We start from the raw sequence: 26,310 nt of genomic DNA, 5'->3' as shown, positions 1-26,310 counted from the left end.
GACATGACACAAACAAGATAATATGTTTGTCTTCTGTTTTTATTACCAATGGTAACATATTCAAAAAAAACTTTAAATCACAAGGCACAGTTGGTATTCACAAGGCATAACAAACATATTCCTTTTTAAAAAGATAAATGGTTGCGTTTTTGACGGTGATAAGCAAATTCACAATTGCATCATAATGTCCACAGATATTGATATGTTCAGTTCAGGGTGTTAAGTTGATGAACGCCACTGTAGTATGGCCTATCTATCCACAGTGCAGCTTGTATATATATATATATATATATATATATATATATATATATATATATATATATATATATATATATATATATATATATATATATATATATATATATATATATATATATATATATATATATATATATATATCATATATCATGTATTTTGTCCTGAAATACTCTGTATGAGAAGGGGAGTGGCAAATTACAGTTCTTGCTCCATTTGGACAGGTCTGTGCATTTCCCAGTCCACTGGTCTCAAGCCGTGGGGTAAACGGTGATGACATCGTGTCCCTCTGGAGGTATCGTCCGGGCGCGGGCGTGGGTCTCGCAGTACAGCTGCCCCTCCACAAAGACGTAGCCCCTCTGCTTCAGGTTGACTTTGCAGTCGGAGCACACGAAACATCCAGGGTGGCGGAACTTTTCTCTGGCCTTCACCACTGTGCCTCTGCAGGGGACAAGAGAGAGTTTACTGTCTTACTGTGGGACCAGGGGACAAGAGAGAGTTTACTGTCTTACTGTGGGAGCAGAGGACAAGAGAGTGTTGACTGTCTTACTGTGGGAGCAGGGGACAAGAGAGTGTTGACTGTCTTACTGTGGGAGCAGGGGACAAGAGAGTGTTGACTGTCTTACTGTGGGAGCAGGGGACAAGAGAGTGTTGACTGTCTTACTGTGGGAGCAGGGGACAAGAGAGTTGACTGTCTTACTGTGGGAGCAGGGGACAAGAGAGTGTTGACTGTCTTACTGTGGGAGCAGGGGACAAGAGAGTGTTGACTGTCTTACTGTGGGAGCAGGGGACAAGAGAGTGTTGACTGTCTTACTGTGGGAGAAGGGGACAAGAGAGTTGACTGACTTACTGTGGGAGCAGGGGACAAGAGAGTGTTGACTGTCTTACTGTGGGAGCAGGGGACAAGAGAGTGTTGACAGTCTTACTGTGGGACCAGGGGACAAGAGAATTGACTGTCTTACTGTGGGAGCAGGGGACAAGAGAGTGTTGACTGTCTTACTGTGGGAGCAGGGGACAAGAGAGTGTTGACTGTCTTACTGTGGGAGCAGGGGACAAGAGAGTTGACTGACTTACTGTGGGAGCAGGGGACAAGAGAGTGTTGACAGTCTTACTGTGGGAGCAGGGGACAAGAGAGAGTTGACTGTCTTACTGTGGGACCAGGGTACAAGAGAGTGTTGACTGTCTTACTCTGGGACCAGGGGACAAGAGAGTGTTGACTGTCTTACTGTGGGACCAGGGGACAAGAGAGAGTTGACTGTCTTACTGTGGGACCAGGGGACAAGAGAGAGTTGACTGTCTTACTGTGGGAGCAGGGGACAAGAGAGTTGACTGTCTTACTTTGCCTAATCTTGTCTACCAGACACTTCCTCCCAATGCTCTGAATTATTGTTATTATGCGCTTTGTGCAATCAGCCTAGGCAGGAGGTTATACTTTGCCATCTAGATAGATTTATGGATCCAAAACCACCATAGCTCTAACCATACCCCACTTAGACCTTGGTCTTATGCAACAGCAGATGTGCCCCACCACATCAAAAGTATCAGAGGCAGGTATATTCCCTTACTCAATCCTTTCATGTACTTCTTACTTTCATCCCCCAAAACCAAAAGATGAGAGAGGACAGATCTGGCAAGGTAGACGCTGTCATCTTGTGTTTCCTCACCGCAAAAACATTCCTGCCATGGTTTCTCATTACCTGCCTGTTCACATGTGTATAATGTAGCGGAGGTCCTTCGTGGTTTATTAATACATTCTTCTTGGTTTAGTCATTATCCAGAACATGAAGAGGGCAGGATCAGACAGGTCATTGGGCGAGGGTAGGATCAGATGAGTCATTGGGAGAGGGCAGGATCAGATGAGTCATTGGGAGAGGGCAGGATCAGATGAGTCATTGGGCGAGGGCAGGATCAGATGAGTCATTGGGAGAGGGCAGGATCAGATGAGTCATTGGGCGAGGGCAGGATCAGATGAGTCATTGGGCGAGGGCAGGATCAGATGAGTCATTGGGAGAGGGCAGGATCAGATGAGTCATTGGGCGAGGGCAGGATCAGATTAGTCATTGGGAGAGGGCAGGATCAGATGAGTCATTGGGAGAGGGCAGGATCAGATGAGTCATTGGGCGAGGGCAGGATCAGATGAGTCATTGGGAGAGGGCAGGATCAGATGAGTCATTGGGAGAGGGTAGGATCAGGCAGGCCATTGGGCGAGGGCAGGATCAGACGGGTCATTGGGAGAGGGTAGGATCAGACGGGTCATTGGGCGAGGGCAGGATCAGATGAGTCATTGGGAGAGGGCAGCACCATGGCACTCCAGTGCCTTATTTCCTGTCAGCCTGGGTAGTGGGTACTCACACTATGCCGTTTCCACACTTGTCACAGAGGGGTAGTTTCTGTAGCGATCCCGCAGGTGTAGGATGCTTTGTCACCGGAGCTCTTACACTTCTAGTAATCAACGGCTTTGCTCCTATTAATGCACAAAACATTGGTTTACTGCTGTGTTAAGATGTCAATCCCTGCTACGTGGAATCCGTTTCTACCCAACCCTGCTCATTCTACCTTTTATCAATAAATAATTACTAAAACGTGTACTTTGTTATTAAGTGCCGTCAGAGTGGATAAGTTGTCTGTATGCTTGGATTTAGCTCACCATCAGTCTCCACGTGTTCCTGCAGAGCCTTAAAGGAGCCTGACTGACGTGGTTCATGTGGCCTATCCTGGTCATCCTGGAGCATCCGGTACACATGAGACTCCTTAATGGAGGACAGTGTCTTACCACTAGGATGCAAGAGGGAGAGGAGATAGGATTTTATCATATGGTACCTTTTTCTGGAATTCCTCTGGCCTTCACCATAATATACAGTAGCAGTCAAAAGTTTGGACACACCTACTCAAGGGTTTTTCTTTATTTTAACTTTTTTCTACATTGTAGAATAATAGTGAAGACATCAAAACTATGAAATAACACATGGAATCATGTAGTAACCCAAAAAGTGTTAAACAAATCAAAATATATTTTATAATTTAGATTCTTATAAGTAGCCACCCTTTGCCTTGATGACAGCTTTGCACACTTTTGCATGCTTCAACCAGCTTCAACCTGGAATGCTTTTCCAACAGTCTTTAATGAGTTCCCACATATGCTGAGCACTTGTTGCTGCTTTTCCTTCAATCTGCGGTCCAACTCATCCAAAACCATCTCAATTGGGCTGTGTCACGCCCTGATGTCACGTGTCACGCTCTAATATGTCTGCCTGCCCTGATCTCGAGCCTGCCTGCCGCTCTGTACCTCCTGGACTCTGATCTGGTTTGACCTTTTGCTTGTCCATGACTATTCTCTTGCCTAGCCCCTTTGGAACTAATAAATATCAAATATCAAATATCTTCACTATTATTCTACAATGTAAAAAATAGTAAAAATAAAGAAAAACCCTTGAATGAGAAGGCGTGTCCAAACTGGTACTATAATGACTGGTACTATAATGTAAGCAGAGGTTGTTCAATTTTACACGCACGCACGCACGCACGCACGCACGCACGCACGCACGCACGCACGCACGCACGCACGCACGCACGCACGCACGCACGCACACACACACACACACACACACACACACACACACACACACACACACACACACACACACACACACACACACACACACACACACACACACACACACACACACACACACACACACACACACACACACACACACACACACACACACACACACCTATGATTACCTTAGAGGGACCTGTTCCTCTACTGAGGTGACCTGAGCTAGCTGTTGAGCGGCCGAGACATTGGCCTCAGAGTACAGGTTAATGGGGGAGTTATACTGAGCACTGGGGGCCAGGGGTTGGTCTGTGCCGGAGTTAGCAGACAGGGGAGGGTCAGGGGGGGAGAGGGTGACCACCGTCTGATGGCCATTTCCCATCAGGCCTTGCGGAGGAGGGCACTCGCTGAGGGCGGTGGTCAGTGATTGCAAAGCCAGAGATAGGGCAGGGGAGAAGAGACAGCACAACACATGAAAGAGACAGGAAAGATGGAAGATTAGTTATTGCAGCTATATAGAAATATTACAATCAGTAAGTATAAGATCATTTACTCTGTGACTGAATAAAACTGACTATGGTATTACTGCATCAGTAGGGAGATGTTGAAACTAGTATTACTGTATTATTGTATCAGTAGGGAGATGTTGAAACTAGTATTACTGTATTACTGCATCAGTAGGGAGATGTTGAAACTAGTATTACTGTATTACTGCATCAGTAGGGAGATGTTGAAACTAGTATTACTGTATTACTGCATCAGTAGGGAGATGTTGAAACTAGTATTACTGTATTACTGCATCAGTAGGGAGATGTTGAAACTAGTATTACTGTATTACTGCATCAGTAGGGAGATGTTGAAACTAGTATTACTGTATTACTGCATTAGTAGGGAGATGTTGACACTAGTATTACTGTATCAGTAGGGATTGGCGAAACTAGTATTACAGTATTACTGCATCAGTAGGGAGATGTTGAAACTGTTATTACTGTATTACTGCATCAGTAGGGAGATGTTGAAACTAGTATTACTGTATTATTGCATCAGTAGGGAGATGTTGAAACTAGTATTACTGTATTACTGCATCAGTAGGGAGATGTTGAAACTGTTATTACTGTATTACTGCATCAGTAGGGAGATGTTGAAACTAGTATTACTGCATCAGTAGGGATTGGCAAAACTAGTATTACAGTATTATTGTATCAGTAGGGAGATGTTGAAACTAGTATTACTGCATCAGTAGGGAGATGTTGAAACTAGTATTACTGTATTACTGCATCAGTAGGGAGATGTTGAAACTAGTATTACTGTATTACTGCATCAGTAGGGAGATGTTGAAACTAGTATTACTGTATTACTGCATCAGTAGGGAGATGTTGAAACTAGTATTACTGTATTACTGCATCAGCAGGGAGATGTTGAAACTAGTATTACTGCATCAGTAGGGAGATGTTGAAACTAGTATTACTGCATCAGTAGGGATTGGCGAAACTAGTGTTACAGTATTACTGTATAAGTAGGGAGATGTTGAAACTAGTATTACTGTATTACTGCATCAGTAGGGAGATGTTGAAACTAGTATTACAGTATTACTGTATCAGTAGGGAGATGTTGAAACTAGTATTACTGTATTACTGCATTAGTAGGGAGATGTTGAAACTAGTATTACTGCATCAGTAGGGATTGGCGAAACTAGTATTACAGTATTACTGTATCAGTAGGGAGATGTTGAAACGAGTATTACTGTATTACTGCATTAGTAGGGAGATGTTGAAACTAGTATTACTGTATTACTGCATTAGTAGGGAGATGTTGAAACTAGTATTACTGCATCAGTAGGGATTGGCGAAACTAGTATTACAGTATTACTGTATCAGTAGGGAGATGTTGAAACTAGTATTACTGTATTACTGCATCAGTAGGGAGATGTTGAAACTAGTATTACTGTATTACTGCATTAGTAGGGAGATGTTGAAACTAGTATTACTGCATCAGTAGGGATTGGCGAAACTAGTATTACAGTATTACTGTATCAGTAGGGAGATGTTGAAACGAGTATTACTGTATTACTGCATTAGTAGGGAGATGTTGAAACTAGTATTACTGTATTACTGCATTAGTAGGGAGATGTTGAAACTAGTATTACTGTATTACTGCATCAGTAGGGAGATGTTGAAACTAGTATTACTGTATTACTGTATCAGTAGGGAGATGTTGAAACTAGTATTACTGTATTACTGCATCAGTAGGGAGATGTTGAAACTAGTATTACTGTATTACTGCATCAGTAGGGAGATGTTGAAACTAGTATTACTGTATTACTGCATCAGTAGGGAGATGTTGAAACTAGTATTACTGCATCAGTAGGGAGATGTTGAAACTAGTATTACTGTATTACTGCATCAGTAGGGAGATGTTGAAACTAGTATTACTGTATTACTGCATCAGTAGGGAGATGTTGAAACTAGTATTACTGTATTACTGCATCAGTAGGGAGATGTTGAAACTAGTATTACTGTATTACTGCATCAGTAGGGAGATGTTGAAACTAGTATTACTGTATTACTGCATCAGTAGGGAGATGTTGAAACTAGTATTACTGTATCAGTAGGGAGATGTTGAAACTAGTATTACTGTATTACTGTATCAGTAGGGAGATGTTGAAACTAGTATTACTGTATTACTGCATTAGTAGGGAGATGTTGAAACTAGTATTACTGCATCAGTAGGGAGATGTTGAAACTAGTATTACTGTATTACTGCATCAGTAGGGAGATGTTGAAACTAGTATTACTGTACTACTGCATCAGTAGGGAGATGTTGAAACTAGTATTACTGTATTACTGCATCAGTAGGGAGATGTTGAAACTAGTATTACTGCATCAGTAGGGAGATGTTGAAACTAGTATTACTGTATTACTGCATCAGTAGGGAGATGTTGAAACTAGTATTACTGTATTACTGCATCAGAAGGGAGATGTTGAAACTAGTATTACTGCATCAGTAGGGAGATGTTGAAACTAGTATTACTGTATTACTGCATCAGTAGGGAGATGTTGAAACTAGTATTACTGTATTACTGCATCAGTAGGGAGATGTTGAAACTAGTATTACTGTATTACTGTATCAGTAGGGAGATGTTGAAACTAGTATTACTGTATTACTGTATCAGTAGGGAGATGTTGAAACTAGTATTACTGTATTACTGCATTAGTAGGGAGATGTTGAAACTATTATTACTGTATTACTGCATCAGTAGGGAGATGTTGAAACTAGTATTACTGTATTACTGCATCAGTAGGGAGATGTTGAAACTAGTATTACTGTATTACTGCATTAGTAGGGAGATGTTGAAACTAGTATTACTGCATCAGTAGGGAGATGTTGAAACTAGTATTACTGTATTACTGCATCAGTAGGGAGATGTTGAAACTAGTATTACTGTATTACTGTATCAGTAGGGAGATGTTGAAACTAGTATTACTGCATCAGTAGGGAGATGTTGAAACTAGTATTACTGTATTACTGCATCAGTAGGGAGATGTTGAAACTAGTATTACTGTATTACTGCATCAGTAGGGAGATGTTGAAACTAGTATTACTGTATTACTGTATCAGTAGGGAGATGTTGAAACTAGTATTACTGTATTACTGCATCAGTAGGGAGATGTTGAAACTAGTATTACTGTATTACTGCATTAGTAGGGAGATGTTGACACTAGTATTACTGTATTACTGTATCAGTAGGGAGATGTTGAAACTAGTATTACTGTATTACTGCATCAGTAGGGAGATGTTGACACTAGTATTACTGTATTACTGTATCAGTAGGGAGATGTTGAAACTAGTATTACTGTATTACTGCATCAGTAGGGAGATGTTGCAACTAGTATTACTGTATTACTGCATCAGTAGGGAGATGTTGAAACTAGTGACCTTTGGCCTGCAGGTAAGAAGAGCTTAGGCCTGACGTTAAACTTGTGTTCAAAGTAGCCCAGGTCCTGTAAAAAACAGAAGAGGATGAGGCAGTAGAGGAGTTAGAGAGGCGCTCTGAGGAGCAGCCAGGGAGGAGAAGAGAAGCAAGAGGCAGGGTTAGTGACACCGGGTGGAGGAGGGGAGAGGTGGGGTCCACGGGGCATCAGGAAGGGTGTCCGGATCAGCCTGGCACTTACTCACCCCTGATGCTTATCGTGAACAAGGCCTGGGAGCTGTCCGTGCAGGGCGTCCTGGATGTTGCCTGAGGAGTAGAGGCCTATGGGAGTGTTGTAGGAGGAACTCACCACCTGGCGTCCGTTGTCTATGGTGGCCGCAGCCATGAAGGGCTGGGCCCGTCGGTTGTGACCTGTACCGATAGGTTTCAACTCCTACATGTGGAGCAAGACAGAGACACACACTGCATGCAGCTAGCTATACAAGCTATACTGTACACAAAGCTATACAAGCTACAAGGTACACACACTGCATGCAGTGGTCAAAGTTATACAAGCTACACGGTACACACACTGCATGCAGTGGTCAAAGCTATACTAGCTACACTGTATGTATCTGAAGAACCACTATAACCCTAGAAATGCCTGAAGGGGACAATTTAATTCAATTGAATACCAGCTATACTGTAACTCTACACAACCACACAAACACCAGGAGAGGGATTGATGTGAATCGGAATGCAGTCCTTAACCTAAGAACATTTATTCCTTCTGCTACTTACTTGTTGTTCTGCCTCTAAATTGAGCTTGAATGGGTTTGCTTTCCCATCCTCTGTGACTTGGGGGGACCACATTTTGGTCTCAGGCCTGCAAGACAGAGAAAGAGTCCACGGTCAGTCAAACCCTGATATACAGCAGCCTTCCTTCCTTCCTGACATTAAATAATAAATCCAGATCAAACTGTAGCCAGACAGGCCAGCTGCTTAGCATTTTGACCCAAACATGGCCTTGCTGCACTCGTAATTTACATCAGCGCCTCGAGCATCTCTGACCCCACGCAAGACTCTCAAACAGTTTCATGAGGTTATGAATCAAAGAGATGGAATGCAGCCCCGGCATTTTGACTGAGTGCCGTGCGCCCGGCAACCACTCATAAAGGCCTAACAAGTTCACTATGCAGCTCTATAGCTCAGCCAAAGACAGGCAGTCAATGTTTCCCCTTGACTTACTATTTTTGTACCTTTTTTAAACTTTGCCTCATTGGGAAGGGCTCGCAAGCAATCATTTCACGGTAAAGTCCACACCCGTTGCCTTCAGCGTATGTGACAAATAAAATGTGATTTGATTTCCTTCTTATTTCTGTTAGCTTGTAGTGTGTATGTATTGACAGGTATGTGTAACTGATAGCTGCACACACACACTACATGTTAATGTTTTTAAATGTATGTCAATTGTAAAGTCTGTAATGTGTTTTTGTTCTGTGTGGGACCTCAGTAAGACCTCAGTAAGACCTCAGTAAGACCTCAGTAAGACTAACTGTCTCCATCGGCGACTGCTAATGCAGATCCTGATAAAAAAAGCTTGAAAGGAAGAAATGTCATAACTTCTAGACTATTCAACATTGTGTGGTGTGTATTTAAATGTCATAACTGCTAGACTATTCAACATTGTGTTGTGTGTATTTAAGCAATAAGGCCCGAGGTGGTGTGGTATATGGCCAATATACCACGGCTAAGGGCTGTTCTTGGGCACGACGCAACGGGGAGTGCCAAGACACAGCCCTTAGCCGTGGTATATTGGCCATGTATCACAAACCCCGAGGTGCCTTATTGCTATTATAAACTGGTTACCAACGTAATTAGAGCAGTAAAAAAAAATGTTTTGTCATACCCGCGGTACACCAAAGCTTTCAGCCAATCAGCATTCAGGGCTCGAACCACCCAGTTCATAACTATCTATCTTTCATGCGTACACTACTGTTAACAAAAGTTGACCATAGATGGCTGGTGTCCTTGTACTTGTGTTATCATCTTATCACCAGGGTGCATGCATCCTAAATACACCCTATTCCCTATATAGTACATTACTTTAACCAGGGCCCTATTTTGACCCGGGCACAACGTAGTGCATTACAAAGGAAATAGGGTGCCATTTGGGACACAACCAGTCATTCTGCTTGCTCACCTACCTCTCAATCTTGAGGCCGAGGCGGGAGGCAGGGTCTTTGATCTTGTTCTGGGCCTCGCTGTGAGTCATGCACTCTGTACTCACACCCTCTATGGCCAGGATGATGTCACCGGGGCACAGGTTGGCCAGCGAGGCTTTGCTGCCAGGCGTCACCTAGAAACCAAGCACCACTTCAGTTTGAACAGTTCTAATGGGGCACAAATGTGTGGGAGAAGCACAGTGGTTGGTAGACATTGCAGTACACGGGCTGTTTCAACATAATGGCTACACCTAGAGTATGAATAGGAGTCCATTCTGTGTTTTACATGCCCTATAAATAAAGCTGTGTGGATGACGTGTCCATCACTGTGTGGTGCCAGAATACAGTACATGGGATAGGGGATTACACTATTGACAGCCTGCTGATCTAACTGCTTAGGCATCCATTCTGTCTCCAAGCCTAGAACCCCCCCCCCCCCCCCCCCCTCTCTCCACTCTTCTCCCCTCTCTCTCTCTCCACTCTTCTCCCCCCTCTCTCCCCCTCCTCTCTCTCTCCACTCCCCCCTCTCTCTCCACTCTTCTCCCCCCTCTCTTCTCCCCCCTCTCTCCCCCTCCTCTCTCTCTCCATCCCCCCTCTCTCTCCACTCTTCTCCCCCCTCTCTTCTCCCCCCTCTCTCACCCTCCTCTCTCTCTCCACCCCCCCCTCTCTCTCCACTCTTCTCCCCCCTCTCTTCTCCCCCCTCTCTCCCCCTCCTCTCTCTCTCCACCCCCCCCCCCCTCTCCCACCCCCCCTTCTCTACTCCCTCTCTCTATCTGCCTCTAATGGGGCCTGACATCATCCCTTTGCCCCTCTCCTACCTGGTCAGCGTCATTCCAGAGGTAGTCACCTCACCCCTCTGCCTCCAGGTTCTTACCTTAACCCTTCACCATGCCTGGGCCTCTCCACCTGCCCCCCCCCCCCCCCCCCCCCCCCCCTTCTCTCACTACTTATCTCTCCTGTTGTTCTGTTGAAAAGGCAGATTAATGCAGACTGGGGTAATCTATCTGGCTATTTATGGCTGGATGATTCATTTGGGCTCTGTTACGTTACGCTGCCTGTATCATATATCTTCTACGAGGGAAACAACTTGATAACAGCTGCCTCCTTTACGTTCCTGTTTCATATTACTCCTCATTTGAACGTGGTGTACATGTCCTAACTCTAACCTGTACAAACCAAATACAGTACATTAACTTCTTTGGTATGCTATACTGTATGGTATCAGGAGCCATGTCCTCAGTATCAGGTCACATACTGCAGACTGTTGTCTGTTTGTGGTTTCATACTACTCTGTTGTCTCTAACAGACATCTGGAATTACTGAGTGAGAACCTCTCACACAGAAGAACCACACCACCATGACACCTCTCACACAGAGGAACCACCATGACACCTCTCACACAGAGGAACCACACCCCCATGACACCTCTCACACAGAGGAACCACACCCCCATGACACCTCTCACACAGAGGAACCACCATGACACCTCTCACACAGAGGAACCACCATGACACCTCTCACACAGAGGAACCACACCCCCATGACACCTCTCACACAGAGGAACCACCATGACACCTCTCACACAGAGGAACCACCATGACACCTCTCACACAAAGGAACCACCATGACACCTCTCACACAGAGGAACCACCATGACACCTCTCACACAGAGGAACCACCATGACACCTCTCACACAGAGGAACCACCATGACACCTCTCACACAGAGGAACCACACCCCCATGACACCTCTCACACAGAGTAACCACCATGACACCTCTCACACAGAGGAACCGCCATGACACCTCTCACACAGAGGAACCACACCCCCATGACACCTCTCACACAGAGTAACCACCATGACACCTCTCACACAGAGTAACCACCATGACACCTCTCACACAGAGTAACCACCATGACACCTCTCACACAGAGTAACCACCATGACACCTCTCACACAGAGTAACCACCATGACACCTCTCACACAGAGTAACCACCATGACACCTCTCACACAGAGGAACCACACCACCATGACACCTCTCACACAGAGTAACCACCATGACACCTCTCACACAGAGGAACCACCATGACACCTCTCACACAGAGTAACCACCATGACACCTCTCACACAGAGGAACCACACCACCATGACACCTCTCACACAGAGGAACCACCATGACACCTCTCATACAGAGGAACCACCATGACACCTCTCACACAGAGGAACCACACCCCCATGACACCTCTCACACAGAGGAACCACCATGACACCTCTCACACAGAGGAACCACACCCCCATGACACCTCTCACACAGAGGAACCACCATGACACCTCTCACACAGAGGAACCACCATGACACCTCTCACACAGAGGAACCACACCCCCATGACACCTCTCACACAGAGGAACCACCATGACACCTCTCACACAGAGTAACCACCATGACACCTCTCACACAGAGGAACCACACCACCATGACACCTCTCACACAGAGGAACCACATCACCATGACACCTCTCACACAGAGGAACCACACCACCATGACACCTCTCACACAGAGGAACCACACCACCATGACACCTCTCACACAGAGGAACCACCATGACACCTCTCACACAGAGGAACCGCCATGACACCTCTCACACAGAGGAACCACACCACCATGACACCTCTCACACAGAGGAACCACACCACCATGACACCTCTCACACAGAGGAACCACCATGACACCTCTCACACAGAGGAACCACCATGACACCTCTCACACAGAGGAACCACCATGACACCTCTCACACAGAGGAACCACCATGACACCTCTCACACAGAGGAACCACACCACCATGACCAATCTCACACAGAGGAACCACACCACCATGACACCTCTCACACAGAGGAACCACACCACCATGACACCTCTCACACAGAGGAACCACACCACCAAAGACACCTCTCACACAGAGGAACCACACCACCATGACACCTCTCACACAGAGGAACCACCATGACACCTCTCACACAGAGGAACCGCCATGACACCTCTCACACAGAGGAACCACCATGACACCTCTCATACAGAGGAACCACACCACCATGACACCTCTCACACAAAGGAACAACCATGACACCTCTCACACAGAGGAACCACACCACCATGACACCTCTCACACAGAGGAACCACCATGACACCTCTCACACAGAGTAACCACCATGACACCTCTCACACAGAGTAACCACCATGACACCTCTCATACAGAGGAACCACACCACCATGACACCTCTCACACAGAGGAACCACCATGACACCTCTCACACAGAGTAACAACCATGACACCTCTCACACAGAGGAACCACACCACCATGACACCTCTCACACAGAGTAACCACCATGACACCTCTCATACAGAGGAACCACACCACCATGACACCTCTCACACAGAGGAACCACCATGACACCTCTCACACAGAGTAACCACCATGACACCTCTCACACAGAGTAACCACCATGACACCTCTCACACAGAGTAACCACCATGACACCTCTCACACAGAGTAACCACCATGACACCTCTCACACAGAGTAACCACCATGACACCTCTCACACAGAGTAACCACCATGACACCTCTCACACAGAGTAACCACCATGACACCTCTTACACAGAGGAACCACACCACCATGACACCTCTCATACAGAGGAACCGCCATGACACCTCTGCATGACAGGACAGGAAGTAAGAGCCATTTGAGAAGGAGGGGCTTAAAATACATCCGCCACACACACAGTCTCAGTTCCACACTAATACACATCCTCAAGAAATCACATAACCACTCATACTATTCAAAACTATACGCATACAAAACACAATTAGATAGCAGCCATAACCACACGTTGTTACCAGATAAAAGCAGACTGGCATACAGTACAAGCAGAAGCAGACTGTTTGCACTTTAGTCACATACTGGAACACCTGTTTCCTGTTTTGACGTAGGCATCATCAGTAATGGCTTTGACAACGTTGTGAAAAACATGCCATATAGACCCAGAGGCACCTCTCAGAGAAGAGCACTGCACAGGTAAGGAAGGACATGCTACCCACACGAAGATATCACTACCAGCCAATTCCCAGCACCTTATGACCAATCCTTTTCAGACAGATGGGACTCATATTATAACACTAATCCCTATGGGCTCTGGTCAAAACTAGTACACTATAAAAGGAATAGGGTGCCATTTGGGACGAATACCAACAGTATATAACCATGGTCTTCCGTTGCTTATCAGTTATTTTTGTATGAGCAATACAGCATGATTGTTGGGTGATTGGTTTTAATAGAATAACAGCTGGGATTTTAGCAGTAATGTTGTTGTTGGATAGACGTCACAAACCTAATCAGCAGAGGAAACAGTTAGGCATCATTGAAATAACCATGGTCATGATAAGACACATTTGGCCTAAATTGTAGATCACTATTGTATTCCCAGACCCTGACTATGGCATGGATATGCTTTCTGCTTGGTTTTGGTCTTAATCAGAAATTAGGTTCTGATCTTAATCATAATTTAGGTTCTGGTCTTAATCAGAATTTAGGTTCTGGCTTTAATCAGAATGTAGGTTCTGGTTTTACTCAGAATTTAGGTTTTGGTCTTAATCAGAATTTAGGTTCTGGTCTTAATCAGAAATTAGGTTCTGGTCTTAATCAGAATGTAGGTTCTGGTTTTACTCAGAATTTAGGTTCTGGTCTTAATCAGAATTTAGGTTCTGGTCTTAATCAGAAATTAGGTTCTGGTCTTAATCAGAAATTAGGTTCTGGTCTTAATCAGAATGTAGGTTTTGGTCTTAATCAGAAATCAGGTTCTGGACTTAATCAGAATTAAGGTTCTGGTTTTACTCAGAATTTAGGTTCTGGTCTTAATCAGAATTTAGGTTCTGGTCTTAATCAGAAATTAGGTTCTGGTCTTAATCAGAATGTAGGTTCTGGTTTTACTCAGAATTTAGGTTCTGGTCTTAATCAGAAATTAGGTTCTGGTCTTAATCAGAAATTAGGTTCTGGTCTTAATCAGAATGTAGGTTTTGGTCTTAATCAGAAATCAGGTTCTGGACTTAATCAGAATTAAGGTTCTGGTCTTAATCAGAATTTAGGTTCTGGTCTTAATCAGAAATTAGGTTCTGGTCTTAATCAGAAATTAGGTTCTGGTCTTAATCAGAATGTAGGTTTTGGTCTTAATCAGAAATCAGGTTCTGGACTTAATCAGAATTAAGGTTCTGGTCTTAATCAGAATTTAGGTTCTGGTCTTAATCAGAAATTAGGTTCTGGTCTTAATCAGAAATTAGGTTCTGGTCTTAATCAGAAATTAGGTTTGGGCTTTAATCAGAATGTAGGTTCTGGTTTTACTCAGAATTTAGGTTCTGGTCTTAATCAGAATTTAGGCTCTGGCTTTAATCAGAATGTAGATTTTGGTCTTAATCAATTTAGGTTCTGGTCTTAATCAGAAATTAGGTTCTGGACTTAATCAGAATGTAGGTTCTGGTTTTACTCAGAATTTAGGTTCGGGTCTTAATCAGAAATTAGGTTCTGGTCTTAATCAGAAATCAGGTTCTGGACTTAATCAGAATTAAGGTTCTGGTCTTAATCAGAATTTAGGTTCTGGTCTTAATCAGAAATTAGGTTCTGGTCTTAATCAGAATTAAGGTTCTGGTCTTAATCAGAAATCAGGTTCTGGTCTTAACCAGAATTTAGGTTCTGTCACGTCCTGACCGTAGTTCCTTTTTTATGTCTCTATTTTAGTTTGGTCAGGGCGTGAGTTGGGGTGGGCATCCTATGTTTTGTTCTATGTTTTATATTTCTGTGTTTGGCCTGGTATGGTTCCCAATCAGAGGCAGCTGTCTATCGTTGTCTCTGATTGAGAACCATACTTAGGTAGCCTGTTCCCACCTGTGTTGGTGGGTAGTTGTTTTCTGTTTTGTGTGTCTTCACTTTACAGAACTGTTTCGTTCACTCTCTCTCTCTCTCTTTGTTGTTTTTTGGTTATTGCAGTGTTCAGTTTATTTATTCAAATTAACATGGACACTTACCACGCTGCGTTTTGGTCTGATCCTTCCTATTCCTCATCTTTACAGATTCTGGTCTTAATCAGAAATTAGGTTTGGGCTTTAATCAGAATGTAGGTTCTGGTTTTACTCAGAATTTAGGTTCTGGTCTTAATCAGAATTAAGGTTCTGGTCTTAATCAGAATGTAGATTCTGGTCTTAATCAGAGCGATGTGGATCAAATCAGGCTGGTTAGCAGGAACCTGTGTCATTATGGGTCATATTTGTCTCTAACTCTGGACGGCTCTCTTGAAGCCCACAGTTAATCATAGTTAATGTTATCCAGCTAATGATCATTCAAAACCTCCAAGAAGTAGCATTGGATCACAGTTAGGTAATAAGGACATGAACTTGGAGGAATGAAAAATAACCAGCTTTTCATTGGTCCCAAATACTCTGGGTTACAGTGCTGGGTTACATTATATACCATTAGCACCATTCCTGACAATATTTCAAACATTAGCCAGAACATGAAAGTGCAGCTCAAGGATCATCTACAGTCAGCCGGAATGCTGGAGGAAGTATTCACTAAGTCTTGCTGTGTGACTCTTAAGTAAACCTGTGACCTCCCCATCCTAGCTCTCGTCAGCCACAACACATTTGTATGCTAAATGGTACCCTATCCCCTACATAGTGCATTCATTTTGGTCTAAAATCATGCACTATAAGGGAATAGGGTGTCATTTTGGTCAAGGAGCCCAGGCTCTTCCAGTCCTACACTACTAACATTCTGCTAAGTGTCTCAGTTCTACACTACTAACAGTTTGCTAAGTGTCTCAGTCCTACACTACTAACACTCTGCTAAGTGTCTCAGTCCTACACTACTAACACTCTGCTAAGTGTGTCAGCCCTACACTACTAACAGTCTGCTAAGAGTCTCAGTCCTACACTACTAACAGTCTGCTAAGTGTCTCAGTCCTACACTACTAACAGTCTGCTAAGTGTCTCAGTCCTACACTACTAACAGTCTGCTAAGAGTCTCAGTCCTACACTACTAACAGTCTGCTAAGTGTCTCAGTCCTACACTACTAACAGTCTGCTAAGTGTCTCAGTCCTACACTACTAACAGTCTGCTAAGTGTCTCAGTCCTACACTACTAACAGTCTGCTAAGAGTCTCAGTCCTACACTACTAACAGTCTGCTAAGTGTCTCAGTCCTACACTACTAACAGTCTGCTAAGAGTCTCAGTCCTACACTACTAACAGTCTGCTAAGAGTCAAAGTCCTACACTACTAACAGTCTGCTAAGAGTCAAAGTCCTACACTACTAACAGTCTGCTAAGAGTCTCAGTCCTACACTACTAACAGTCTGCTAAGTGTCTCAGTCCTACACTACTAACAGTCTGCTAAGTGTCTCAGTCCTACACTACTAACAGTCTGCTAAGTGTCTCAGTCCTACACTACTAACAGTCTGCTAAGTGTCTCAGTCCTACACTACTAACAGTCTGCTAAGAGTCTCAGTCCTACACTACTAACAGTCTGCTAAGTGTCTCAGTCCTACACTGCTAACAGTCTGCTAAGTGTCTCAGTCCTACACTACTAACAGTCTGCTAAGTGTCTCAGTCCTACACTACTAACAGTCTGCTAAGTGTCTCAGTCCTACACTACTAACAGTCTGCTAAGTGTCTCAGTCCTACACTACTAACAGTCTGCTAAGAGTCTCAGTCCTACACTACTAACAGTCTGCTAAGAGTCAAAGTCCTACACTACTAACAGTCTGCTAAGAGTCTCAGTCCTACACTACTAACAGTCTGCTAAGTGTCTCAGTACTACACTACTAACAGTCTGCTAAGTGTCTCAGTCCTACACTACTAACAGTCTGCTAAGTGTCTCAGTCCTACACTACTAACAGTCTGTTACGAGTCTCAGTCCTACACTACTAACAGTCTGCTAAGTGTCTCAGTCCTACACTACTAACAGTCTGCTAAGTGTCTCAGTCCTACACTACTAACAGTCTGCTAAGAGTCAAAGTCCTACACTACTAACAGTCTGCTAACAGTCTCAGTCCTACACTACTAACAGTCTGCTAAGTGTCTCAGTCCTACACTACTAACAGTCTGCTAAGAGTCTCAGTCCTACACTACTAACAGTCTGCTACGAGTCTCAGTCCTACACTACTAACAGTCTGCTAAGAGTCTCAGTCCTACACTACTAACAGTCTGCTAAGTGTCTCAGTCCTACACTACTAACAGTCTGCTAAGTGTCTCAGTCCTACACTACTAACAGTCTGCTAAGTGTCTCAGTCCTACACTACTAACAGTCTGCTAAGAGTCTCAGTCCTACACTACTAACAGTCTGCTAAGTGTCTCAGTCCTACACTACTAACAGTCTGCTAAGAGTCTCAGTCCTACACTACTAACAGTCTGCTAAGAGTCAAAGTCCTACACTACTAACAGTCTGCTAAGTGTCTCAGTCCTACACTACTAACAGTCTGCTAAGAGTCTCAGTCCTACACTACTAACAGTCTGCTAAGAGTCTCAGTCCTACACTACTAACAGTCTGCTAAGTGTCTCAGTCCTACACTACTAACAGTCTGCTACGAGTCTCAGTCCTACACTACTAACAGTCTGCTAAGTGTCTCAGTCCTACACTACTAACAGTCTGATAAGAGTCTCAGTCCTACACTACTAACAGTCTGCTAAGTGTCTCAGTCCTACACTACTAACAGTCTGCTAAGTGTCTCAGTCCTACACTACTAACAGTCTGCTAAGAGTCTCAGTCCTACACTACTAACAGTCTGCTAAGTGTCTCAGTCCTACACTACTAACAGTCTGCTAAGTGTCTCAGTCCTACACTACTAACAGTCTGCTAAGTGTCTCAGTCCTACACTACTAACAGTCTGCTAAGAGTCTCAGTCCTACACTACTAACAGTCTGCTAAGTGTCTCAGTCCTACACTACTAACAGTCTGCTAAGAGTCTCAGTCCTACACTACTAACAGTCTGCTAAGTGTCTCAGTCCTACACTACTAACAGTCTGCTAAGTGTCTCAGTCCTATCCCTTCTACTCCTTCAGCAGCTCGTTACGGACCCGGGTCGAGGGGGGTTCCTGGGGGAAGAGGGGGGTTCCTGGGGGACGAGGGGGGTTCCTGGGGGTCGAGGGGCGTTCCAGGGGGCTGAGGGGTAAGAAGATATGTGCTCCTGGCTGTGACAGGTGTGACTGGAGATCTCCATGGTGCCTCAGTAGACATCCAGGCCGTTTGGCCTTGTTGGGGAGGGTAGCCGTCATTCATTGAGACATAAGCATATACAGTATGTAGCCCTGTATTTTAAAGTCTTATCATTTGCTTGAATAAGCAACAGCTCACCTTATCCATTCCAGTGTACCGCCCTCCACAACATAAACCTAATAGTTTGTTCATTGCAGGATTTCTCTGACCAGCTGGCTTTGGTCATGTTTAAATATGACAGAGTTATTTAAAGAATGCACTAGCCAGGGAGAGTTAGAATGTGCTACATGCCACAGGGCTTACACACTACCAAGGCCATAGTGTTGATCTCCTGCTGTCCTATGGTCTGAATATTGATCACTTGGAAACTATTGATGTGTTTGTCTCTGACCATCTCATTATTGTTTTTAAAATACTTTCCCCTAAAAATGTCTGCCACCCCTAGCCTCCTGAGTGGTGCAGCGGTCTAAGCCACTGCATCGCTACAGACCTGGGTTCGATCCCAGGCTGTGTCACAGCCGTCCGCGACTGGGAGACCCATGAGGTGGTGCACAATTGCCCCAGTGTCGTCCGGGTTAGGGGAGAGGTTGGCCGGCCGGGATTTCCTTGTCTCATTGCGCTCCTGTGACTCCTTGTGGCAGGCCGGGCACCTGCAAGCTGACTTCCAGCTAGACGGTGTTTCCTCCGACACATTGGTGCGGCTGGGTTGTGGGTTAAGCGAGCAATGGGTCAAGAAGGAGTGGGGCTTGGCAGGGTCGTGTTTTGGAGGATGCATGGCTCTCGACCTTTTCCTCTCCCGAGTCCGTAGGGGAGTTGCAGCGATGGGACAAGACTGTAACTACCAATTGGATATCAAGAAAAAGGAGAATTTAAATAAAATAAAAGTCTGCCCCAATCGCTCTCGCATCATCAAGTGCTAGTACATTTACCACTGCTTTTATATCCTCTCCTAATGATCCGGGTCTTTGTCGTCATACCGCTGATTTGCTGAACAGTTTCACTGACCTACAGTGGATTCGGAAAGTACTCAGACCTCTTGACTTTTTCCACACTTTGTTACGTTACAGCCTTGTTATAAAATGGATTAAATCGTTTTTCCCCTTCATCAGTCTACACATAATACACCATAATGACAAAGAAAAACAGGTTTTAGATATCTTTGCAAATTTATAACAAATAAAAACTGAAATATCACATTTACGTAACTATTCTGACCCTTTATTAGGCACTTTGTTGAAGCACCATTGGCAGTGATCACAACCTCAAATCTTCTTGGGTATGATCTTACAAACTTGGCACACCTGTATTTGAGGAGTTTCTCCCATTCTTGTCTGCAGATCCTCTCAAGCTCTGTCAGGTTGGATGGGGAGCGTTGCTGCACAGCTATTTTCATGTCTCTTCAGAGATGTTAGATCAGGTTCAAGTTCAGGCTCTGCCTGGGCCCCTCAAGGACATTCAGAGACTTGTCCCGAAGCCACTTCTGGGTTGTCTTGGCTGTGTGCTTAGGGTCATTGTCCTGTTGGAAGGTGAAACTTCGCTTCGCAAGTTTTCATAAAGGATCTCTGTACTTCGCTCCATTCACCTTTGCCTCGATCCTGACTTGTCTCCCAGTCCCTGCTGCTGAACAACATCCCCACAGAATGATGCTGCCACCACCATGCTTCACCGTAGGGATGGTGGAAGGTTTCCTCCAGACGTGACGCTTGGAATTCAGGACAAATAATTCAATCTTGGTTTCATCAGACCAGACAATCTTGTTTCTCATGGTTAGAGAGTCTTTAGGTGCCTTTTTCCGTCTGGCCACTCTACCATAAAAGCCTGATTGGTGGAGTTCTGCAGAGATGGTTGTCTTTCTGGAAGGTTTTCCATCTCCACAGAGAAACTCTGGAGCTCCTCTGTCAGTCCAAACTTCTTCCATTGAAGAATGATGAAGGCCACTGTGTGCTTGGGGACCTTCAATGCTGCAAAAATGCTTTGGTACCCTTCCCCGGATCTGTGCCTCAACACAATCCTTTCTCTGTGCTCTACGGACAATTCCTTCGACCCCATGGCTTGGTTTTTGCTTTAACATGCACTGTCAACTGTGGGACCTTATATAGACAGGTGTGACTTTCCAGATCATGTCCAATCAAGTTGTAGAAATATCTCAAGGATGATCAGTGCAATTTCAAGTCTCATAGCAAAAGATCTGAATACTTATATAAATAAGGTATTTCTGTTTATTATCTTTAATACACTTGCAAAAATGTCTAAAAACCTGTTTTCGCTTTGTCATTATGGGATGTTGTGTGTAGATTGCTGAGGATTTTTCTTTATTTAATTCATTTTAGAATAAGGCTGTAACGTAACAAAATGTGGAAAAAGTCAAGGGGTCTGAATACATTCCGAAGGCACTGTATATCAGGCTACTTTAGACTCAGTGGCATCAGTTAAAACCATAATAAACTGCCAGTCTCACGTTGGTTAAATGACCACAGTCATGCCTTAAAAAGTGAACTTAGAAAGGTGGTATGTAAATTGAAGGCATGCAAATTTCAAGTATTCTATTATGTCCAGTAATGAAGGATCTGATGAGAAATTATAATGTTGCTGTTAAAGATGCAAACCATTTCTCTACCCTGATCTCTGAGAAGTACGCTGATTTCTGAGAAGTACCCTGATTTCTGAGAAGTGCCACAACTCGAAAATTCTGTTTAAGACAATTGAGTATGTTGTCAGTGGCCCCCATAACAATGACATGCTTGCATCCCCTGGTCTCTGCGAACAGTTTTTACGATTATCTTCTACAGAAAACATAGAACATTTTAGATCCCAGAATGACAGTAGCCAGCCCCATACCAGCATTTCTGGTCAAGAGGCAACTACTCTGAGACTGTCTACTGCTTCCTTTTACTCTTTTGACCAAATATCCTTTGAGTCCCTCCTTGGTACTGTTCCTCAAATGAAGACCTCCCCCTGACCCTTGGACATGGTCCCTACTGCACTACTAAAATAAGTTATCCATACTGTTGGCCCCAACATTTTGTGTATTGGAAATAGCTCCCTGACCTCTGGCTCCTTCCCAGCCTAATTTAAAACTGTTCTGGTCCAACTTCTCCTTAAAAAGCCCAATCTATACGCCGCCTCATCTCTAAACTTCCTTTTTTATCCAAGATGTTAGAAAAAGTTGTTTTAAAGCATTTGGTGGTTTATTTGAGTATGAGTACGAACAACAAATCACTTCACAGCACAGAAACGTCTTTACTGAAAGTCAGTAATTACTTTCTGTTGGCTGACGATGCTGGTGAATGCTCTATCCTAGTGCTCTATCCTAGTGCTCTATCCAAGTTCTCTATCCTAGTTTTTTGGATCTCAGTGTCATGTTTGATACTATTGATCATAACCTTCTTGTCGACAGATTGGAGAGGTGGGTGGGAATCTACGGCAGTGCCCTTGACTGGTTCAGGTCATATCTATGTGGCAGACATTTCTCAGGGACCATGGGTGGTTCAGTATCGTTCCCAGCACTTATTTACTATGGTGTCCCTCAGGGGTCAATTCTGGGCCCCATCCTGTACATTCTGGGCCCCATCCTGTACATTTACCCTGTACATGAGTCCCCTGGGTGACATCATCCGCAATCATAAAATTCAGTTTCACTGCTATGCAGATGACATGCTACTTTATTTACCAAACAGACCCAGTGATCAAGCTAGCATAGCAAACCTTCAACCAGTATCTTGCTGACATCAAATGTTGGATGTCTAACAACTTCTTCCAGCTCAATGATATGAAATCAGAGGTTGTTTTATTTACCTTGGTCATTTGTCCACCAGTGTAAAACCTACGTCCAGAAACCGTGTGTCTTCTTTGACACAGACCTACATCTTGAGCTACATGTAAAGGTTGTCCAGTCCTGCTTTTATTATTTTCTATATATAAAGCAAAAGTCAAGTTTTTTATTTGTCACTGATATACTGTATAGAAAGTTCTACATGCTTTTAATTCCTCAAGCCTAGATTACTGAAACTCTTTGTAAGCCTGTTTCAGTCAGAAATCACTCCATTGTCTACAGTTAGTTCAAAATGCTGCCACTGCATTTAACAGGCACCAGAAAATGTAACCATATCACACCTACGAGTCAATTTTAGAATATATTTAAAAATGGTATTAATCACGTTTAAGGTTGGTCAGTGGGCACTCACCCTGGTGATGGTCAGGGGCTGGTTGAAGTCCTTCCCTCCATTGAGCCTGAAGCCCCAAGGGGCTGGCCCATCCAGGACCACATTCTGGGGCATTATCTTCCTAGCTGTCACCCTGTTTCTGGTAGAGCAGCAGTCACAGCAGCAGTAGGCTAATCTCTCCCTCCACACACACTCTCTCTCTCTCTCTCTCTCTCTCTCTCTCTCTCTCTCTCGCTCTGTCTCTCTCTCTGTCGCTCTCTCTGTCTCTCTCTCTCTCTCTCTCTCTCTCTCTCTCTCTCTCACACACACACACACAGACACACTGCTCTTCTAGAGCTGATTGGCAGCCTCTCTCTGGCCAGGAGCCTTTATAACAGGCCGCTGGGCATGTTAGGAGGATGCCCCGCCCTCAGAGTGAAGTCATCCGGCTGTCTGAGGACCTCTGAGGCAGAGTGCTAGAACCTACCCTGTCAGTTACTCTCACTCTGTTTATCTCTCTCTCACTCTATTCCCCCCTTTCTCTCTGTTCCTTGTTGGTTGGGCTCGACAACTCCTGTGTGATGACCCACCCTCAGTCAGCAGGCCAAACCAGTGCCCAAATAGAGACGCAGGCAAATATTACATAGATGACACAGGCATCCAGACTCGAGTGGCTGACAGAAAGACCCGGCTCTGGAGCTGATAAAAGTTGTACCACAACACCTGTCTGCCAAGACACGCGCTGCATGGGAAGGAGACGGGGTTGATCATGTCCTGATCTTTACCTGGTCTTGTCTGTTCACACTTATAAGATCTGATCACAATCAGATCACAATGTGTCTTTTAATGATCTACGCTTGTCTAAAAATGTGAGCACAATCAGAATGTGGACAAGATTAGGACATAGGTTGCATGATAGAACCAGGTATCAACAGGGCCCATGAGTGCCTGCCTGGGCCTTGCTTTAAGCAGATGTTCTTCTGTGCAGATGGAGAAGGCTGACTATTCACTCTGTCCAACAGTCCATTTACAGTTTGAGTGCAGTCTGTGCTTGTCTCATTAGAGAGCCAAAGCAATCTGTCAGAAATCACCTGTTTTACTTGGCCTGCATGCTTTGACAACTTGCCCCCTTATTTGGTGGGGACTTAAAGCTTGGTTGAACGCCTGAGATTGAGCAGGCCTTCATTGCACAAGAAAAAGGCTATATGAACACTCCTGACCTGCAAACTGATATTACATTTCAGAATTTGTTAAAATTAGGTTAGAGTTAGGGTTAGGGTCAGGGTTAAGGACAAGGTTAAGGTTAGGGTCAGTTTTTTATAGTCTCTTTTTATAGCCCTGGAGGAAACCCGCAGAGCACTATCCTTACCAAGCTCAAAAGGCCAGTTGACCAACCAGTTTCTCACTGTTATGTTCTCTCTTTATTCTTTAGTCTTACTCTCATCACTCCTCCTAGGTATGACCACACCTCTGATGCATTCACACAACTGTCAATAGCTTTCTGAGATAAAGTGCTTTCTTTGAAAGTCATTATGTTATCTTCGAAAGGAGAGCAAGTCTGAAAGCACAACCTCTAATAGAGCACAGCACCGCTGACTAGAGACCAGCTGGGAGGATTTGTCTGGGGATTTATAAATCACCCGATAAATAAGGGAGCACAATTAAAAAGGCTTAGGAGGTCTCCCCTGGCTTTGTTTTAGAACAGCACCAGGGGAATACTTCTGATTCCTTCATTCTGAAAGAAAACACAGCAGCCTGTCTGCCCCTAGGTCCAGGATTGTAATTATAGAAACCTTGGACTGCCCTGGCCTGAATGCTGGCTGAACCAGGGGCTTTATTTTTGTAGTTGCCATGGAGGCGCCAGGGAAAACTTGAGGACACGGTGTGGTCAGAACCTTCTATTTGTCATGGCTGTTTATATAGTAGGCAGTCTGTGAGGATCAGGCCAGCGGCGGTTTATATAGTAGACAGGCTGTGAGGATCGGGCCAGCAGCTGTTTATATAGTAGGCAGGCACCTGTTATGCACCTCTCCGGCATACCTGCTATTGCACCTGTTATGCACCTCTCCGGCATACCTGCTATTCCACCTGTTATGCACCTCTCCGGCATACCTGCTATTGCACCTGTTATGCACCTCTCCGGCATACCTGTTATGCACCTCTCCGGCATACCTGCTATTGCACCTGTTATGCACCTCTCCGGCATACCTGTTATGCACCTCTCCGGCATACCTGCTATTGCACCTGTTATGCACCTCTCCAGCATACCTGCTATTGCACCTATTATGCACCTCTCCGGCATACCTGCTATTGCACCTGTTATGCACCTCTCCGGCATACCTGCTATTGCACCTGTTATGCACCTCTCCGGCATGCCTGTTATGCACCTCTCCGGCATACCTGCTATTGCACCTGTTATGCACCTCTCCGGCATACCTGTTATGCACCTCTCCGGCATACCTGCTATTGCACCTGTTATGCACCTCTCCGGCATGCCTGCTATTGCACCTGTTATGCACCTCTCCGGCATACCTGTTATGCACCTCTCCGGCATACCTGCTATTGCACCTGTTATGCACCTCTCCAGCATACCTGCTATTGCACCTATTATGCACCTCTCCGGCATACCTGCTATTGCACCTGTTATGCACCTCTCCGGCATACCTGCTATTGCACCTGTTATGCACCTCTCCGGCATGCCTGTTATGCACCTCTCCGGCATACCTGCTATTGCACCTGTTATGCACCTCTCCGGCATACCTGTTATGCACCTCTCCGGCATACCTGCTATTGCACCTGTTATGCACCTCTCCGGCATGCCTGCTATTGCACCTGTTATGCACCTCTCCGGCATACCTGTTATGCACCTCTCCGGCATACCTGTTATGCACCTCTCCGGCATACCTGCTATTGCACCTGTTATGCACCTCTCCGGCATACCTGTTATGCACCTCTCCGGCATAC

General features: G+C 44.7%; 1 protein-coding gene across 4 annotated transcripts; it reads right to left on the bottom strand.

Annotated features, from left to right (window-relative positions):
- Window positions 1–21: 21 nt before the first annotated feature.
- Window positions 22–23,663, bottom strand: LOC110504719 (PDZ and LIM domain protein 3). 4 transcript variants are annotated; one of them, XR_005041151.1, is made up of 9 exons: window positions 23,389–23,658; window positions 9,929–10,080; window positions 8,523–8,607; window positions 7,748–7,812; window positions 4,000–4,218; window positions 2,903–3,030; window positions 2,608–2,719; window positions 400–696; window positions 22–293 (listed from the first exon to the last, which is right to left on the bottom strand). XR_005041151.1 is itself a non-coding variant. In XM_036969873.1 (8 exons), exons 1-8 carry the CDS (start codon window positions 23,479–23,481, stop codon window positions 507–509), a joined length of 1,044 nt encoding a protein of 347 aa, XP_036825768.1. In that variant the 5' UTR covers window positions 23,482–23,658; the 3' UTR covers window positions 378–506. The 4 variants fall into 4 exon arrangements, 3 of the variants coding, with proteins under 3 accessions (XP_036825768.1, XP_021439184.2, XP_036825769.1); XM_036969873.1 differs by lacking the exon at window positions 22–293 and having other exon boundaries at window positions 378–696; XM_021583509.2 differs by lacking the exons at window positions 22–293; window positions 4,000–4,218; window positions 7,748–7,812 and adding an exon at window positions 7,988–8,175 and having other exon boundaries at window positions 378–696; window positions 23,389–23,663.
- Between the last annotated feature and the right edge of the window lie 2,647 nt (window positions 23,664–26,310).

This window comes from Oncorhynchus mykiss, chromosome 31 (assembly GCF_013265735.2).
Source record: "Oncorhynchus mykiss isolate Arlee chromosome 31, USDA_OmykA_1.1, whole genome shotgun sequence".
Classification (NCBI taxonomy): Eukaryota; Metazoa; Chordata; class Actinopteri; order Salmoniformes; family Salmonidae; genus Oncorhynchus; species Oncorhynchus mykiss.
Note: the sequence above shows the minus strand (reverse complement) of the source record. Positions and strands in the feature narration are given on the sequence as shown.